The 19104-nt window shown below is 42.8% G+C and overlaps 2 protein-coding genes across 2 annotated transcripts; one reads left to right on the forward strand and one right to left on the reverse strand.

Annotated features, from left to right (window-relative positions):
• Window positions 1-38: 38 nt before the first annotated feature.
• LOC110976538 (uncharacterized) lies at window positions 39-10683 on the reverse strand. The gene is made up of 8 exons (XM_022229894.2): window positions 10592-10683; window positions 7753-8494; window positions 6896-7017; window positions 5584-5734; window positions 4720-4878; window positions 3820-4006; window positions 3066-3181; window positions 39-2413 (listed from the first exon to the last, which is right to left on the reverse strand). The coding sequence occupies exons 2-8, from the start codon at window positions 8479-8481 to the stop codon at window positions 2210-2212; spliced, it is 1668 nt and encodes a 555-aa protein (XP_022085586.2). The 5' UTR covers window positions 8482-8494; window positions 10592-10683; the 3' UTR covers window positions 39-2209.
• A 380-nt stretch (window positions 10684-11063) lies between these two features.
• On the forward strand, window positions 11064-19017 carry LOC110976526 (acetylcholinesterase-like). Its single transcript, XM_022229860.2, has 8 exons — window positions 11064-11514; window positions 11956-12115; window positions 12606-12683; window positions 13077-13195; window positions 14511-14681; window positions 14825-15447; window positions 16684-16871; window positions 16973-19017. The coding sequence occupies exons 1-8, from the start codon at window positions 11149-11151 to the stop codon at window positions 17071-17073; spliced, it is 1806 nt and encodes a 601-aa protein (XP_022085552.2). The 5' UTR covers window positions 11064-11148; the 3' UTR covers window positions 17074-19017.
• The last annotated feature ends 87 nt before the right edge of the window (window positions 19018-19104 follow it).

Raw genomic sequence — 19104 nt, forward strand, 5'->3', positions numbered from 1 at the left:
TTAGGGTTAAGAAACGATGCAGAGATGAAAATGAAAATGCAGAAAAGAAAATAACTTAACTTTAATCACAAGGCTGGAATACAAAATCCGAAGAATCAAATTGTCACTCAACTGTTTTCCTCAAAATATCAAATTACCACAAATCAATTGTGATGATGGTCCCAGTGCAACCGCAGACGCTGAAGCATACAACACACCGGGTAGATTCATGAGAACTTGAATTGTGAGCTACCAACAACCTACCTCTGAGCTTTATAAAGGTTCGTCCGACAGCTCGTAACAGAGGCTTTACAGCAGCACTCTGGATCCTGAATTATCAGCGGCATCTCTGCTGGCAGTTTTCGTCATTCGGTCTTCCAGTGCTCCACGTACGACGGTCCTTACTATAGTGATTCAATCTTTCCACTTCACTTTTGTTATCGCCCAAAAATCCTCCATTGACGGTGTGTTTCTATCTTGTATGAACTTGACATTTCCGCTTTCAAAGTGGGCGTTTTACAACAATTGAATGTGTTCGCTACTGGTACAAAATACATGTAGAAACTGATGATACAGTCTTTCATCATCCGAAATTCAATAGTGACAAAGTGCGTAGTGATAAAACTACTTGTATCAAAATGGCATGATTTAACACCATTTTATAAAATGCAAAATCGCTTTCTTGCACAATGAATAACTGGACCACACCAGATAAAATTTACTATCAAAAATATATTACATCAGAAAATTTCACAATAAACGTGATGGTAAATGAAATACACACAATTAATGACTCACTAAAAAACACATATAAACGTCCTGATTTAAATTTACTTTAAAACAAGTTGAGTTTCTGCATCTAAAATTATAAGTTTTGATTTTTATGTGCTGTACGTTAAATCTTGCTTGTCGGTAATGAAGGTTTTTAATATTGAAAAAAATTAAAGCAAACAATCTTAAAACTGTATCTGTCCAATCCTTTGAAATAATTTGCAATTGATAATTGAGGACCACGATGACCTGTCCAACTCCATTCAAATGAGAACTTCGCACAGCAAGTTTTCACCATTGTTTTTTTCCTACAATTAGTGAACGGGCCTTGTGAATTACATTTTGGCCAGTATATTTTAAGCACTATTTCATAAAAAGTTCAATGCTTTATCCACACGTGCACATTTCCTCACTGTATCGAGCCCGTGCAATAAAACTGACCCACAGGAACACGAAAAATTTTTTTCCCAGTTTGGGCACACTCTGGATAAAGAGATTCACATGACAGGCAGGAACATTACACAGCCATCAAAGGCAATAAGCTTTTTGCAACTTACATTTGAATAAAATCTGGTACACTGAGTTATCTGATTGCACATAAACATAATAATTTGAATTCCCCAGACTAAAGGCACGGTTGCTATGCTTCATGATTTGGGGCAAGCATTTGCATAGCGACCACCATCTCTGGAATGGACTGGTTCCTTTGTGCCCTTCTTATCCATTGAGAACAGGCGTCTCTTGTGTATCTAAGCAAAAGCTTGACCCGAATCACGAGGTATAGCAACAGTGGCTTTACACGTGTTCACATGAATTTAAAGAACTCAGTGTACCAGATGGTATTCAAATTTAACTCTCAAAAGGCTTAATGCCTTAATGCCCCTTGATGTCCATTGAAATGTTCCCGTAGACAAGTTGATTTTGTAAAGGAGAAACTGCATTACCACTTCAAGAACAAAGTTCTTGCCCTGTTGACACACCCCCCAGCAGTGGCGCGGCAAAGGCATTTCCCCCCCCCCTCCCGCGTCACTACTCTCCTGGCACCGGGGATGTGAAAAATTGATATGACAAACTGAGTTTGTAAGGACAACTGACAGATTTAACAACCATGAAGCAACTGCCAGCAGATGTGTCTAATCCTCTATTTGCTTTGTACATATGCAAGAAAATCATCGGAGAAATTTTGAGGCTGCGGACCATGTGCAGCATTTAAACTTGCTGCTGTGCAGGGCCGCCTTACGCAGCAAATATCGCTTCCTGGTGGCATCCCAAGTGTCACATGTTAAACTTGCTGTGTACACAAATATTGATCAAATGAATCTTACAAGTCAGCATTTCTGGCATATCTGGCCGTGTTTGAAAAGTTGGCAACAGCATCCAAACATTTTCGCAAGTCGGGTCTTTCTTCAGCCAAGAATCATGCCTCTGCAGGAGGCTGAAAAAATGTAATCTGGCGCAATCATTCGCACGTGAATATGGCACTTTCCAACTGGCTCTTGTCATTCTGTTTGACCTCCGCAGCCTTCTGCAGAGTCTCGTGTAGCCTCTTTTCCAGCCACTCCTCTGACCTGAAGGACAGCTCCCGGTTGTAGTCCCCGGAGATCAGATCCTCCAGTAGTTGCTGCTCGTCGCCGGCGAGTTCTTCAAAGCCGTCCTCCAGGGTCTGGTTAAGAAATTTACGTGCGGCATCAGAAAGCGTTTGAAAAGTGCAAACGGAGAAAGAATATTTCAAACGGGAAACTGATTGTACAGAGCCAAAATATCTTCGCAAGGTGTGTTTAGTTATGATTGGAGTTGGTTTGTGGAAATAAAGCATTACTTTCCATTTCTCCTCCCACAGGCTCTTTGTGTAGTTGGGATTTTTTTCCCGGACAGCAAAGTGAAATGACTACCACTTTGCCTAGCACTCCCATGATAATATTTCATTTTTCCCTTTTCTGTTTAGAAATTGGGTCACTACGAACTCGGAGTTGAAAGTGTGACATTTTAGGGTCCCTGTTACACCTGACCTGCAGTTTGACATGGAGATACCATTGAAATTAACTTTCAAACTATTTTTTATTAGTTTGGCAAATAATTTGCAGGACTCAAATTAAAACATTTGCATAATTCTGATATGAAGAAATGTGCTCTTAAGTTACAACAATCATAAGTCATACGTTACAGGGACTCCAAAAAAATTGCCCAATCACTTAGAAAACCTTAGTTAAAAAAGAAATGTTGAATCCTAGGGAGTCCACCAGTGAGACATAAAATATAAAACATTCAAGATTTCTACCAGAAGTATTGTTGAAAACGTTCAAGCTGTAATGTACCTCCTGTAATCGCTTGGCCAGAGCAATTTTCCTGGTGAGGGATACTTTGACTGCGAACGTGTAACGAGCGCCGGTGAAAAGACTGCCTGGAGGTCTGGCAGAGTGCGGTATGATACCTGGATGGAAGACGGGGGGAAAATAAAAAATGGTCTCGATGACAGAGCAGGGCGCTCGAAGACGCACATAACAAATCTGAATTTTTAAACTGGGAAATTATCACGGACTATCATGGTGCCACGGTCGTTGCCTACAACAGTGGCAGATGTACATGTACGTCGGATCGCATGAGTCAGTGAGAGGCTGCTTCTTGACACAGGTTTCTTGTTCTCACGCTCGAACGGCAGGAACACGACTTAAGAACACTGTTCTCCGAGCAGGATCACACACCATCTCCATGTCAGGGTTTTACATGAACACACAGAAAAACTTGTGAGATTTTGAGTATTAAACAGTAACCAAAAAAAAAAGAGATGGCTTACAAAGCCAGAGACAATGGGAAGTTTTGGAAAGTAAGCATACATAATTTTCCTTAACACAGAAATGATTGTTCCTTTATAAAAAGAAAAGAATTCAGCCCAGTTATCTGAACATTAACCCTCGAAGAACGTATGTAGATGCCACCATGTTGCTTGTCACTACCTCCCAGCAATAACGCATTTGACCGGCTGACCCTCAAACAACTAATCCAGCTGTTCGTGAACATACGAGAACAAGTTGCCCCAACTTAGCTGATAGGCATTACAAAGCAAAGTACCTTGGAACACAGCAAGCCGCCCATATTTAGGAAGCACAGATGCAAACGGCTGGTACTCTGTTTCACCGTTCAGTCCGTACAGTTGCCGTGACAGTTGGCTGCCTGGTACAGCTTCAAAGAACACGGTCTCTCCGTAGAATTCCGGGTGCCAGTCCGGATTCAGGTAAAGAACCAGAGTGTATTCGTCCTGCGGAAATGTACAGACACCAAACGCTTTCCTAAATTCTAGACACAAATCACTTTAGGTGGAAAGGCTTGCGGTAGCACCATGCAAAGGAAAATCTCTCTTATGAGTATGTGTGGTTCTGAAAAGAACCGAAAGTATACTCCCGGTTCTTTTCTTTTCAGAAACACACATACTCATAAGAGATATCTTCCTTCACATGGGGCTACCGCAAGCCTTTCCAACTATTGCTGTCTTTCACCATGAATAGCCTGAAATTCCATTAAAGATTAAGTATAAAATTAATCGCTGCACACTTGGCACGTGGCAAGCTAAACCTAAACCTAACCCGGTCAAGCAAGACAACCAGATGACTGTGCGACAGTGGTGCACCCAGGATTTGTCGTGGGGGGGGGCTTGATCCCAGAGATCCCAGAGCTGGGGAGGGGGCCACTAGTTGCACCACAGGGGGCTGGGATGTACGTCTGAACCTTTCCACTGAAGTTGGGAGAATGTTGAATGTTAAGAATATGCCATGCGCATTCCTGCATGTAGTTTTCTAGGGTTCAGCTCCATTTAGGGCGTGCACTCCCCCACTCCAAGTTGGATCCTCCACTGGATTTGTGACGGTGAATGGACCAATAGGAATTGGCCTCTTTTGTCATAAATATGCATGAGGTGGTGACCTTTTAGTCCCTATACTACCGTGTTTGGTATTGTGAAGTGTACGCGTATACCTCCCACTCGTCACAGTCCTGATGTATTCTGGTGTGGTCGGCAGATCTCACGATATTCAGAGAAACGTCATAAGGGTGCCACGTTGTTCTGTTACCACTAGCATGCCTCATGACATCAGACATTCTCTGCCACACAGCCGACGTTACAAACTTGTCAACCTTCAAAGACCAGAAGTACATTTTGCATACAAAAGCATTTAACCATTTGTGGATGGTGTTATACTTTGGCCGAAAAGCTCTCTTGAAAAAAGGCAAAACACAGCGGTCAACTTTTACTGCACAGCAAAGCACCAATCATACGTACTGACTTGTTAGATCTTTTCGAAAAATGTTCATATTTATTCCTTCCGCAACCTTACATTCTGCAACTTTCCAGGGTGACACCAGGGAGGGATATTTGCTAAATCAGGCCATGCATAGCAGTCAAGTTCAACACACAGTCCACCTCCACAGAATCCTCAGCATTAACCTTACATAAACTAGTGTGGACTTGTGAACAAAAGATGTCCACACAATACAGGAGAGGAAGACGTTATGTGGACTTACGCACGTCCACAGGACGTTTCCCCTTCTCTGAAAAAGAAGTTTAGAGGCATTTTGGGGTAAGGATTATCGTCATAAAAGGAAAAGTAACAGTCAAGCAAACATTTTATAAAACTCCAGCTGAAAATGGTGTTCCCCGTAAAAAAAAAAAGAATATATTTTCAGTGAATTTTCTTAAATGTACAAAAACAAAGGAATGTCCACACAAGGTACATATACATGTAATTAACATAACACTTTGTTCATTTTGCTGCACAGCTAAATAAAACACCACCACGACAGGATCGTAAGCGACTCAAACTGAAAGAGATGTGCCCTTACATCGAAACTCTTAACCCACTGGGCATTATCCACATCTTCGTCTTGCTGCAGGTCGTACGCCAAGTAACCCGTTTCCCCTTGGGCGGCTAAATCTTGCTGCAGCTGTTCTAAATCGATGGCCGAAAATAAATTGTCATACACGGCAATTGTCCTGTAACAAAAGAGTGCATTGTACGTGTGAAAGATGAGCACTGTTTATGGCAATAAGTCAAATGAAAACGTCAGCATTCTACGTCAGTACTGTAGCCACGTTCTTTGGGGGGGCAGGTACATCCCCTGTGCCCCCTTGGTTAGGCCACTGAGTTTGCATAATGGAGGAATCTTTCAAGAACCTTGTTAAATATGACCCGCTCTGTAAAAAAGGGTATTAAGTTGCGCAATGCCAAAGCATGTACTGGCCTGTTCTATTTAGAGAGGGCATAATTTCTTCAAAAATGTGACTTTGTGTTCTTTCCTTTAATAGCCTATAAAATATTTATATTTTCAGAATTTGTGACAACAAACATGGATATTGATGAATAAAGATGAAAAAATGATCATTCAGTCAGAAATCCTATAAAGCATTGTGTTTCCAAGCGCTACACTTTATGAACTTTTTCTCGAAAAATGCTTTTATTGAATCCGAAAATGTGGATATACAAATGTCTTGGTATCTCTGGAATGCAGCGCACTACAGGGGTCATTCATATCAAATTGTAGCTTTTAATGTACAGAATCCAGTCATATAAAACTCATCACCTGAATCTGGCGACTTTGTACCCATTTTTCAAGAGCCGGTCACAAATACAATGTAGGTCTATGCCCTCACTAAAGAAATGCACATCAACACACTGTAGATGGCCTGGCAACAGCTTCCCACCTCCAATAAAAATAATCCCACTTACCCTGAGGGGGGCAAGTGGGGGGGGGTAGGGGGGCAAGAGTCCCAACAGGGGAGTTGCCTGCATCCCTTAGCTATGCCATTGTGTTCTGTCTGAAGGCTGGTTCATACTTCGGGCGAATACAAGAGCGAAGCGAATCAGACGTCATCATTTACAACAAAACTTGCATGAGTTGAGCCGAGTTGAACTTTTTAAAATTTGAGTTGATGTTACAATTTTGTTCCTATTCTTTTTAAGGTCACGTTTGAACTGGACTTCAGTGAAATTACGTGAGACTGTTAAATGAACGTGTGATGAACATGTATGCGTGCTCAGTTTTTATTGGATTGGTGCCAAGATGTCTGTAAGGCATCTTTAACATTAACAATCGTCATTCCTCCAATTTTAATATAATTTTTAACACAGCGAAGAAAGTAAAATCAAATAACTACTTTCCCCTGCTGTCGTAGAACTTCTGGACTTGCTTTTCTGCAAAATCCAGCACTTCTCCGGATTGGGCCAATGCCGACGAAAATGATGGCTGTGATGTTGGCTCCGTGTCCGCGAACTTATCCTGCAGTAAATACAGAACAAGAAATTTGGCACACGGAAAAAAAAACCAAAAAAACAAACAAACAAACAAACACCCCAACACCCCAACAAACAAACAAACACCCCAACACCCCAACAAACAAACAAACAAACAAACAAACACCCCAACCAACCAACAAACAAACAAACAAACACCCCAACACCCCAACAAACAAACAAACAAACAAACAAACAAACAAACAAACAAACAAACACCCCAACCAACCAACAAACAAACAAACACCCCAACAAACAAACAAACAAACAAACAAACCATTACAGCTGGATCCCAACCTAATGAGCCAGTTCAGTTATTGCAACCGTGCACGTCAAAAACAACGTCGGAGGTCACAAAGATAACACCAATACACGCCTGAGGTCGACCTTATCAGTGCGGTTGCACGCCAACTCAAGCATGCTGAATATGCCTGAACTCGTGTGCTTTCTTCTCAAACTACCTCACTAGTCAACTGTTTCCTGTTTCTGCTTCTAAAATGATTGTTTGATAACTTGACAGACAAAATTTTTCACACAGATGTGAAAAAACCTGCTTCACTTGAACATGCATGTATGTTCAGGTTTCACCTCCATTTATTAAAGCAATCCGCTCCGTTCCTAAATCCACCAAATCCCCTACAGACGAGATCAATGCTGACGGATCTTCTCAATATATCAAATGAACGAATGCAAAAGCATCCAATGGACCTCGTATCGGTACCTGCTTTGCCCGGTGGTGAGCTGAATCCTTACGTTTCAGTTTACCAGAAATGGAAAGGAGTCCCTGGATGTACCCCATGGATGGTGGGTGGTACAGGGTAAGCAAAGACGAATCCCACAGGACAATTCTACCCATCCTGGGGGTCACGGTCAACATGGCATCTTGGCTCTCACTGCCAACGTCATTTCTGCTGTAAAATATCAAATCTCCATAGTCGTTAATCTGCCAATCCGGAGTTAGGAAAACCCTCCATGAATAGTCAGTATCCTGACCCTGTCCGCATGAGACTTCTGTCGAGTCGCCTCGTCTCAGTATCTCTGCTTGAACGCCGCACGGGATGAAGTTCTCCAGTTTGGGTGAACTTACATGTACGACATCCTTCAGGAAACAAGCATTTTTGTGGAATCTGGACGACAGCTGCGCAGTCCAAGGGCTGGTGTCGTTAGGAGTACACCCCTGAGCTGTGGTTTGGTACGTCCTCGTTTCCGGGGCACCCCGCAGTTTCCAGCGTGAAAACCGCAGCACGTAGTTGCGGAGGGCCGCTGCCATTGTCTCGGGGATGATCTCGTCCAGCACAACAATGGACTGGCCAGCCTCGGTCGTGTAGCTAAGGGTGGCATCTGGCCAGGTGAGGCCGGCAATCACAGGACCGCACAGGATCATTATTGCCATCCAGCACAGCATGATTCCACACACATGTGGCAAATATGAGGCGCCCTCTGGCTTCATGGTGTCAGGCTGCCTGAGAAAAGGGAACGCAAACAAGACATACATGTACATGTACGTATGTTTAATAACTTAAAAAGAAAAAAAAGCATTAACAGGTTTCAAAAAAGGAGGAAGAAGCCTCTCATTCTTCTTAACTTAACACAGTCTTCTTCACACTGTGATAAGGAAGTGTACATTTCGCCCGCACTGGCTAAAGTGCCATAAATAATACTAAACGAAGTCTTCCAAAGAGCACTACAGGAGGCAAGTTAGGACCTATGGCCTAGTGGAGACTATCTTGTGGGGATGAGAGTGATTTATCCCCAACTGCGTTAAAATCAAAATTTGTAGCATTTTTTTGAATCTTTCAATATAAGAATACAGTTCATGTATTTCACATTGGTTGACTCCAACATTAATTAAATTAAGAAGAATTAATTTTTCTTTCCCTGATTAGTGGCTCTGGATGATTTTTTTTTTGGGGGGGGGCTGAAATTGGACAATGGTCCATCTCTTGAGTACGAAGTTGCTACAGGTATGACAATATTGGTGCAAAACCAGACTGGGCTTAGCCTAAACATTTTATTTTTACTCTAGTGTTAGTAAACTTAAAGTAAAATTAAAAATATTAAACTTTAAAAATTAAAGTTAAATTAAAAATATCCAAGTCCCCCCAACATGCCCACAATGTGCATGTCCCCGCTTTTATCCAGCAAACCATTGTTAATCCGGGTTAGAGCATAAGCCTATTTGCAATCTTATGTACGCAGGCACGAACTTCGACCTGGCAACGGAAAAAAAGATAAACAAAACCATCACGCTCTGTGTCAACGTGTTGTGTTATACGAGCCATTGATTTTTACAATAAGACATATCATAATCAGGAGGGATCATAGAGATATTTCTATAAATCCCGAATATGGGACTGGTAGTTTCCAGTTCGGGGTATTTCTTGCAAAGAAAGCCCCAACCTATGGGCTAGAGGCAGGCGGCTACATTCAGGGTGGAGTGCATAGTTTTACTACTATTATGGGAGTATCTTCGGGGAAAGGCAATTAAAAAAAATTGTGAGGCTAACCACTATAAAATTGAAACAAAAAGTGATCTTTTGGCCATAATCTTGAATTTCCAGTGAAAAAACAGAGGCCACCCTCTTCACGAGAGTCAGCAGGCAGTGCTAATTCGGTCTGATTTTGTACTGCTTAGTATGGGCGCGTATGTACAGTAGTGCCACCTTGAGGGAAGACTTCCCAAATAATTGTGAGTCTTTCAGTGCTGGCACTTTCTAATGTTAAATCTAAATTTGGGCTACCTGTTTAATTCTGAATTCATGAACCTAATTTCATGAATTGTGACATCAATGACACAGATTTATTGACCCCTTTGCTGTTATCAAAAGGTACGCGCAACCACATTGTTGCTGTATATCTTCCAAAATGGTGCCATATTACCCACAGTGCATTGTGCCCTGAGACTGCGAATAGGCTTATTGCGACTGTAGGAAATACATGTATTTCTCATGTCACAATATAAGCCCCCTTGCTCTCCCTCAGGGAGTAGGTAGGCCTAGGCTAAAAGTTATTAACATCAGCCTCGCTATGCTGGCCTTGCTAGCAGTCAGCAGGTGAATCTGAATCCTATAGGCCTAGTCGGCAAAGCCTACATCAGGAAATATCACATCAACTTGAGGTTTAGTTTGGGGCGTGGAGCTAGACATGTCTTCGGTCACTTATTTACAACTTACCATGCTTACAAAGTTACAAGCACTAAAACAGTAACAAAAAGAGTTTCATGGAGACATCCTAACACTCTTCATTGCAATGTTGCAACAATATGAGCCCTAAAATGTTGGGAAGAGTTCCAATTAATAATCAGCCATCAGAAAGCGATAGCATACATGTAAAGCACATCATGAAATGGGATTGGGAAAGACTTGATGCCACCATGGAGGTAGAATCAAGGTAGATTCTACCTCCATGATGCCACTGTGCACAAACCTCAGAACCTAGGCTTTATCATTACTTATCCGTCTGAAAAAAAAACCTTCTCCAGCAAGTTTCCCGTAAAATAATGACGAAACACCTTATAACAGGTGCGCATTCCTAACACCCCCCCCGAATACAAAACATACCTGAAGCCGTCAAGAAAACTGATTTTATAAATCAGCTCACAACTTTGCAACGTCTCGTCGACGAGTCGTAGACGTCGTCTGCTTAACCATGTTCTAAGTTAGTCTTTCGACAATAGAGGGCGCATTAAAGCGAAAAGTAAATGTTATCGTCCTGACATATGCGGCACCAGCCATAGAGTTGGATATAATATTATATCCAACTCTATGGGCACCAGCTTAGCATCTTTGCTTAGCACTACGCTTGGTAGAAACATAGAAATCACAGCCCTTAATATCCAAAACACTGTGTCCCTTTTTCACATCGACCACTCCCCCCCCCATTCTCTAGAAACATTGAGCAGACAGTCAACTTGTTTCTGTTTCTTCCTAATTTTTTTGCACGCATTCAGTGCCTTTGTACGAGGACTTGCCATTTTGAAAAAAATTAAAAACTAAAGGCAAAGCTTTATGATGCCCTACATAGGCCCTCGTAGAGTTCAAGCGGCAACTTAACTTGTGTGTTGTGATTGATGGGATGAGATTTTATCCGTGCGTACAAGCCACACACTGCTGGAAAAATGGTGTACCTAAAATCTTTCTGCGTTTTATGCCTGTTTTTCTTTACTGCATCTACAGCAAGTGAGGATCCTCCGGTGGTTACCACGAGCCAGGGTCGCATCGTCGGCACGAGGCTCGAGTTCAGCCCCATCGACCCTGCGCTTCGCCGGAGCGTGGACGCCTACCTCGGCATACCGTACGCTGAGGCTCCCGTCGGCCCGCTGCGCTTCAAACCTCCCGTCGCTAAGTCATGGAGCGGGGAGCTTCAGGCCACCAAGCTGGGCAACCGCTGCCCTCAGCCCCCCTTTCCAATGGGAAATGTGACACTGACTGGGCCTTTCGACGAAGATTGTCTGTGTGTCGATGTGTTCGTGCCTCAACCCGTTGTGAGAATTTATCTGTTTTGAGTAGGCCTAGCAAGACCTGACCACTGCAGAGAAAAGTCAATGACATGAATGATGCACGCATATGAGACTCTTTCTGAAACTTTTAGGGCATTAAGTGGGAAGAATTCTGTGTTTGGGGGTGTCAGATTGTAGATTTTTTAAAAACACTGGATGAAACATTACATGACATACTAGTACATTGTTTACAATGGTGTTGGTGTACACATCAGAATCTGAGGGATGCTGTCTTGGTTTTAAATTTAATTTAGTTAATTTTTTTTATTTTCTAAATTTTTTCAGCTTGTTTTTTTCAAAGAGTGGGGGGGGGGTTGACCCCCCACCCTGGATCCACACCTGAATATCCTAGGGGAACTTGTAAAAAGCAGAAGGTAAATTTGAGAATAATGTCCATTTCCGTGGTGTGGTTTGGTTTCCTTGTAGCCTCCAGATGCAGCCGTTCTTGTCTACATTCATGGTGGTGCCTTCATCGTAGGAGCTGGTGTCATGACGGATATGTACCCACTTGCCATTGCTGCTGTTGGTGATGTGATTGTCGTAACACTGAACTATCGACTGGGGGCTCTCGGCTTTCTTTCAACAAGTGTGTTATTTGAATTTCCTGTTGACAGATAAAGCTATTAGTGGTAGAAATTTAGAGTTGCAAACCAATTTGCAAGGTTTTGGCATTGATGATCCACAGTATATCCACACAGAGTTATAAATGTTTGCTTGTGCGCAAACTGGCTTATGTGCTGGCCAATGCCAGCTGTTGAGTGCTCATGGGCAATTTTCAGCGGAATGAGCACAGACCAGAAGCCAAGCAACAATATGCAGCAGAGAGGGCGTCAAAAGAAAAACATTTGCTTGTGCTCAGAATGAGCCAGTTCGACATTCCAACTATGCATGGTTAAATGGAACTGTGTCATAGGTCATATGAGAACATCAATATGCATGCTCGAGATTGGCCCTATCATCGTTACTGTATGCTGACTCACTTTAGAAGTCACTCTTAAGCCGTGTTCTCACCCGGTGTGCAACGAAAGCGATGTGTGACTTTGTTCACAGTTGCAATGTGTTTCTTTTCACACTAGACGATGACGTCATCCGGGGTAACATGGGTCTTTTGGACCAGCGTCTAGCCATGGAGTGGGTAAGAGACAACATCAAAGGTATGCAAGAGCAAATGCAAAGTAACCAATCTTGCGTGCCCCTAAGATTTATTATACCTTTTATTCTCTTGTTTTGTTAAAGGAGGCTTGTCTCGTCATTTCCTGTTTCTTCTGTTACCTTGTCATTTGATTACTTCACGGAAACAGTTTTCCACACAGAGTAACAAAGAATCATATGCCACGCCCACATATTCAGATATCACTCCCTCCTGCTTTTTACAACCCTCCACTACCTGGTCACTGGGAAGGAAATTTTTTTTTGCATCTTTTTTTCCCCTTTATCATCCAGTTGTGCAAGGGAGGAAAAATCATTCTTTCATGCCTGCATTTTGTAATTATGGAATTGAAATTCATAGCCTATTTCTGTTTGATTTTTTTTCTTAATGTGGTCAGCTTTTGGCGGAGATCCAGCACGAGTGGCCATCTTTGGCGAGAGTGCTGGGGGAGGCTGCGTAGGCCTACACATGGTGTCACCGGGCAGTGGAGGTCTCTACCGAGGTGCCATCTTAGAGGTAAAAAAAAACCCGAAATAGCATTTGTATGAAGAGGAATAAAAAGAGAGGGGACATTGGTCCAGAGTTTATCCCCAGTTTCCTTGACACTAAATGACCAAGAAAATATCTATCCCTCCCTGGATGGGATACCAGTCCATCACAGGTTGCTCCCCAGCTAATGCCTCCACCCATTTTTACACCTGGGTTGAGAGAGGCAAGGAGGTGTAAAATGGCTTGCTCAGGGACACAACACCACAATAGTAGCTGAATTCCAAACCCTGACCCTGTGAAAAGGAGTCAGGAACACTGACCACATTCTCCTAATAGATTTGGGTGCATCAGTTCATCCTCTAGTATTTATACAGCCCTTGGGGCAGTCCTTGTGAACTTTGTACCCGAGTTCTCCATTATGGACCTAGGTATGGTACCTGTAACCTATTTCACAACTTCCTCAAGTAATGTTTGAGACAGAGAAAGAAAGGTTTACCAGCCCTTTGGGGGGAACAATTTTGGCGGAAATTTTTGTGTGGGGGGTACTTAGGTATGCAGATATTTATGCCAATCGGGTGCCCCAATTCCTGTGATTCCTGTCAGTGCACACCATTAACACCTGCTTGTTATTTGTCAATCCAACCTGCCAGAGTATCTTGGTTAGGGAAAAAATGGAGCTGTGCTACAGGGCGCGCTCGCTGACCCGGTGGGCATCCACCACCGTTGTAGGCAAAGACTGTGGCACCGCACCCCTTGTATTTTGGATTTACATATTCATGCCTCAATACTTTATAAGTGGACAAAAGGAAAATGCAAAGTACTGAAGTAAACAGGTGAGCACGGGATCAGAATAGGGGTAGATTAAAAACCAAATTTGGGGGTCCAAACTTCCTCATAAAGGGACTCAAAATTTTTTTTTTTGATTTTTTTTTTAATGTTTACACCTTTTATGGCCTTCTGGAGGTGAGGCTACATTTGGGGGCTTTTATAAAGGCTCTGGGAAGACACAGAAATGACACAGAGAAAAATAATGCCTTTCTCTCGTTCTTTTTGTTCTTAAAAATCCTTGGAACAATGTTTGTTCAGTGATAATGATAGAACACGGCACAGGTAGTGACCATGATATCACTTTATGGTTTGTTTGTGTGAAAATGAACCTCACAGTCAGGTTTATAGCGCACGAAGTTGAGTGCCAACCAGACACTTATCTGCTGTAATGGTGGGTGATCATAGTAAACGGTGTGGTCACATGGTACCTTGACAGTTTCTGATAGAGCTCTGTTGACAAAATGACTGAGCAAAGACGTGTTTGTTTTTTCACACGTATCTGTCCATTCCCTAGAGTGGCGATGGAGCTGCCCCTTGGGCAACTATTCCAGGAAATAAGGCCCCTAGTCGAGCCTTCGCTTTTGGAAAGCTAGTTGGCTGCGAACGCCAAACGTCGGAAGAGTTGCTGGAGTGTCTGCAGCAGTTGGAGGGATTTGACACGATCATCGAAAACCAATATGATAAGGTTTGTTTTGCACCCAACTTTGGTCCAAAAGCTAGCCAAAAACACACCATAAAATTTGCTTGTGGGTTACTGTTTAACCTCATGTTTTGATGTGTTTTTTGCTTCCAAAACCAGTTTTGTTCTTTTTGAAATGCTTCTTGCAGTTACTTGCAGAATTGGGAGGGGAGATGTTGGCCTTTGTGCCTGTTGTTGATGGCAAGGTCATCCCTGCTGACCCCAATGACCTCTACGAGCAGGGTGCCGTCAACGACGCAGCTTCCATCATCGGATCTGTTGCAGATGAGGGTATGCTTATGGTCAGACTTTTCTTCCCCAACAACACCGATGAGGCCCCGTTCGTCGACAGCGACACCTATGACACGTATGCCAAACTTTACCTGGCTGGGGCGGTAAGCCACGAGCCGATTGTCGCAGATGCAGCCAAAATGATGTACTCTGATGCTACCTGTACAGCTCCAGATGCGCCGGACTGCGACTATCTCCAGAGCCTCTCGCAGGTCGTCGGCGACGTCATGTTCGTCTGTTCTGCGGTGAAAACGGCAAAGGCCTTCACCAAGGCGGGCCGTAAGGTCTACCACTTCTTCATGAATCACATCGCTACCACAACCTTATTGGGCAATAAGTGGACCAAGTCTATGCACGGCGACGATCTCATTTTCGTCTTTGGTCTGCCTCTCGTCACTTCTGCAAACTGGTCATACACCGAGGATGAAGCCCGGATGTCGATTCAGACCATCAAGTACTGGGCGAATTTGGCTAAAACTGGGTAAGCTGGTACTGGTTTTAAGTTTTGGGCAGTTACAGAAATGACAACTTGAAAATGAAATGTGCTTTTTTGACATGTAATTCAATCCTGCCAGGACAGATATTGCTGAGAAACATCCCAGTTATCTCATACAAGAAGAATAATCCAGTGTAAACCTCCAACTAGGGGCCAATTTCATAGAGCTGCTTAAGCACAAAATTTGCTGAAGCGTGAAAAAAAATTGCTTAAAAAAAATAAAGGTTACCAGCTCAAACTCTACCTATTGTCATGCTAACCAAAAGACAGCTAAATACGATCCCAAAACAATATACATCACATGGAGTTTGGGCTGGTTACCTGATTTGTCAAGCAAGGTTTCTCGCGCTTAAGCAAATTTTGTGCTTAAGCAGCTCTATGAAATTGGCCTCAGATTTCATTTCTTTTTTCTGAGCAGATTGAAACTCACTGTCAGACTCACTGTTAAATCACTCATTAAATTGTCCTCCTACCTCCCACGCCCTTTTCCCAGACTACCTTCTTTTTGGTTTCAGTTTCCATTTCAAAACAATTGCAGCACCTTTCAAATTCATATTTTTGTAACAATTTATGGCTTTTCAATCAAATTCTGTAGGATTATTCAGGCTCAAAAGCATCTTGGCTTCAGTTGAAAAGTTTTCTTGAAAATATAGTGGTCATCACTAAAAGAGTGGAGTCTCCAAACTCTCCTGTAAAAAAAAAACTTGGATGAAAACTGTTTTTATTTTTAAGTGGCCTAATATTAACCCCTTCTCACCGGGACGTGGTAAAAGACGCCGTGAAAATTGAGATCCCTTGGCCCGCTTTTCAGCTATTATTCTCGGCCCACGCTCGAGCGAACACGGCGAAAGAAGGCGCACCCTGGCTCTTGTATATATGGTGATTGGCCTTTGTGTGTTGCCAAGAAATGAAAAGGCCTAATTTGCATCATAATCACCAGCTTCACAATAGTCCCCACTTTGAAAAGAGGCAACGGGAATGTGGAAGCGTGAGTAGAGCCCGTATGCCACCGAACAGTGGGCCTTTTCACTGTGTTAATCAAAGCGTGTAGAGCTTGCATCGCCACAAACCGAGAATTTGCGGTTTGGCAGGTGGCCTTTGTGGCCAAGCGAGGCTGGAATTCTTGGAGTCGGCTTTCAGAAAAAAATCCTAGCGTCAAGGGGTTAAGCAAAATTCGGAATGAAGAATTTTTTCAGGTTACCCTTTCATCACATTCTGCAGCAATCCAAACTTGGCCTCCGTGGATGGTGAGCAGGGGGAGGAGGATAAGCTGCCGGAATGGCCGTTGTTTACCCTCGAGGAACTCGCCTACAAAGACCTGTCGCCCTCCATGGGAAATGGGCGTGGCATCAAGGCGAAAGAGTGCCACATGTGGAACGAGTTCATACCAAAGCTCATTCAGACTGCCGGTAAGAGCTGTTGACAGAAGCTGAGGTTTACATCACACTCAGTGCAACAATCCTTCCTTCAACTAACCTGTGGTTTTGCTTTCCATGATTTTTTTCCCCAGAGGAAGCCAAAAAGTGCCAAGAGGCCAAAGAGGTGAAAGAAAAAAACGATGACATTGTTGCTGACGGCACGTGCACGAAGGAAACCTGCCCCGAGGAATAGAGGAAGGATTAATTGGCCCAGCTAGGGGTACGAAGCAAAACGATGTCCAAAGCAAGCTTTAGTACACGTGCACTGCTAGTTTCCATGCTCTCAGGAGTATTGTAACCATAGCGCATAGCTAATATTTGATCATGCAAGTCACGTAGTGAAATTGACCTTAATTGAAATTTACCGATCCGTAGTCTCAGGCATTGAGCTTTTCAGACGACACTGTGTTGAGGATGTCAACTGATTATTTGCCTAGCTGTCGACTGGATTGTGCATTTTTCAGTCGGCAGATTAGTTATGAGACCCTAGTGGAATTAAAAGTGTAATTTCTATCAAATCACACACGTGTAAGAGATGTAAGAAGTGCAACGACCTATATTTGACAATGTGATATACCAAAAAAATTTCATTCACGGGTTATGCCAACCAAAGCCAAAGTTACGGCCTGTACCAGGGACCAGAGGTTATAAGTTCAACTCGAAGTTCGCTGGTCCAATCTGCTCGCATATGGTAAGATATTCTAGGAAGGCAGCTGCGCCGATCCAACATTTTACAAAAGTGGGCCGTACGTGTGTATCTGTAGTGAAAGCTCCCGTCTTTAAAATTATCGAAAACCAGTGGACGGCAAGGGGAAGAAATAGTAAAAAAAAAGAAAAAAAGGAAGGTATCCTCAAACACCCCAAGTGGGAGCCCCCTCCTAAATCAAATTTATTTGCTTGGAAATACTTGTGGTAATCATAACCCACCCTCTTATCCACCGGTGATGGCTTTGTCAGTTTGCTTCTGCTAAGTGCTTTTCCCGCTTTGGAAAGAGATTTACCCCCTTTCTGGCGATGCCCTTTGCCTCCAGAGTGTGGAAATTGGAAAGTGTGTACAAGGTCTTCCTGTCTTACACAGGAAATTGTTATTTTTTTTTTAATAATGAATTATGCCCAGTTAATTTTTCTGTCCAAAGCTATCAGCTGAGCTACATATCGGCGTCCACTTTCTGAACTGGTCGCTTTGAAAAAGGATATGTTTGAAGAAGTGAAAAAAGTTGTGGAGTTATGGAATTGCTATATATTTGTACGTGTAGAGACTTCTAATAAGACATGATATTAATTTGTTCAGAGTTTTTTCGATCAGAATTAGTTAGATGAAATCAATGGGAGACTTCAGATGCTTGGTGGCAGTAACACCGTTGTGAGCATGTGCACTTTACCCCAAGTGCGACACACAGTGGACTGGTCACGTGGGACAGACACGGGCAAGCCGCTAAGTGTCTCAACTCTCCCGTCCCCATGGGCTCATTTTTCCCAGTGAAAACAAATGATTCAAATTTGTATCTTGCTGCTACATAAGGACCTCGAGCTAGACTAATAGAGGCCGCTGTTTTGTTAGCAACAGAGGCTCCTTGGGTCAGAACTGAACTTCAGTGGTTCACAAACGACTAAAAAATGCACGCGTCATAATCGCATCGCTACCAACAAATTGAACACTCCCGACTAACGCGGCTCTTTTCAACGGATGACGGGGTGCTTCTGCTCGAGGATAGAGAGATCCAGCGACGCCAAAATCTGATAGGTGAAATAATTCCTGAGTGTTATGGCACTGAAATCGCCCACAAGATCTCAACACCATGCCAGTAAATCGAAAAGGATTTGGGGATTATTCCCCTCATTTGCTTCGACAGTGTGAAATAGAAATGATATTTATTTTAGATTTCTCTAGGTCAAGCAACCCAAGTTTACAATCTTTTGATGGAAACAGAGAGCAAAATTTATTGCTCTTAAAATCTTTAAAAGTATTGGATACTGTTTTAATGTTAGGGCATCCTTATTACATTTTTTTATGTTTGTGAAATAGTAAAAATGTAGGTTGTGAAGTGCAGTTTTATATCACTCCCATTTGAACCAAGAGTCGCTTTCTTGGGTTTAAATTTTGACAAAATAACATACGTAAATTTGCGATAGATAAGTACGCATTGGAGAATCCTTCTTTTAAGTTTAAACTCCAGATACCCATGTCGTTAAATTCTTGATACTTCGAAAGCCTTACCCCCAC

This window comes from Acanthaster planci, linkage group LG16, assembly GCF_054643075.1.
Source record: "Acanthaster planci isolate LZ-2023a linkage group LG16, COTS_SCS, whole genome shotgun sequence".
Taxonomy (NCBI): Eukaryota; Metazoa; Echinodermata; class Asteroidea; order Valvatida; family Acanthasteridae; genus Acanthaster; species Acanthaster planci.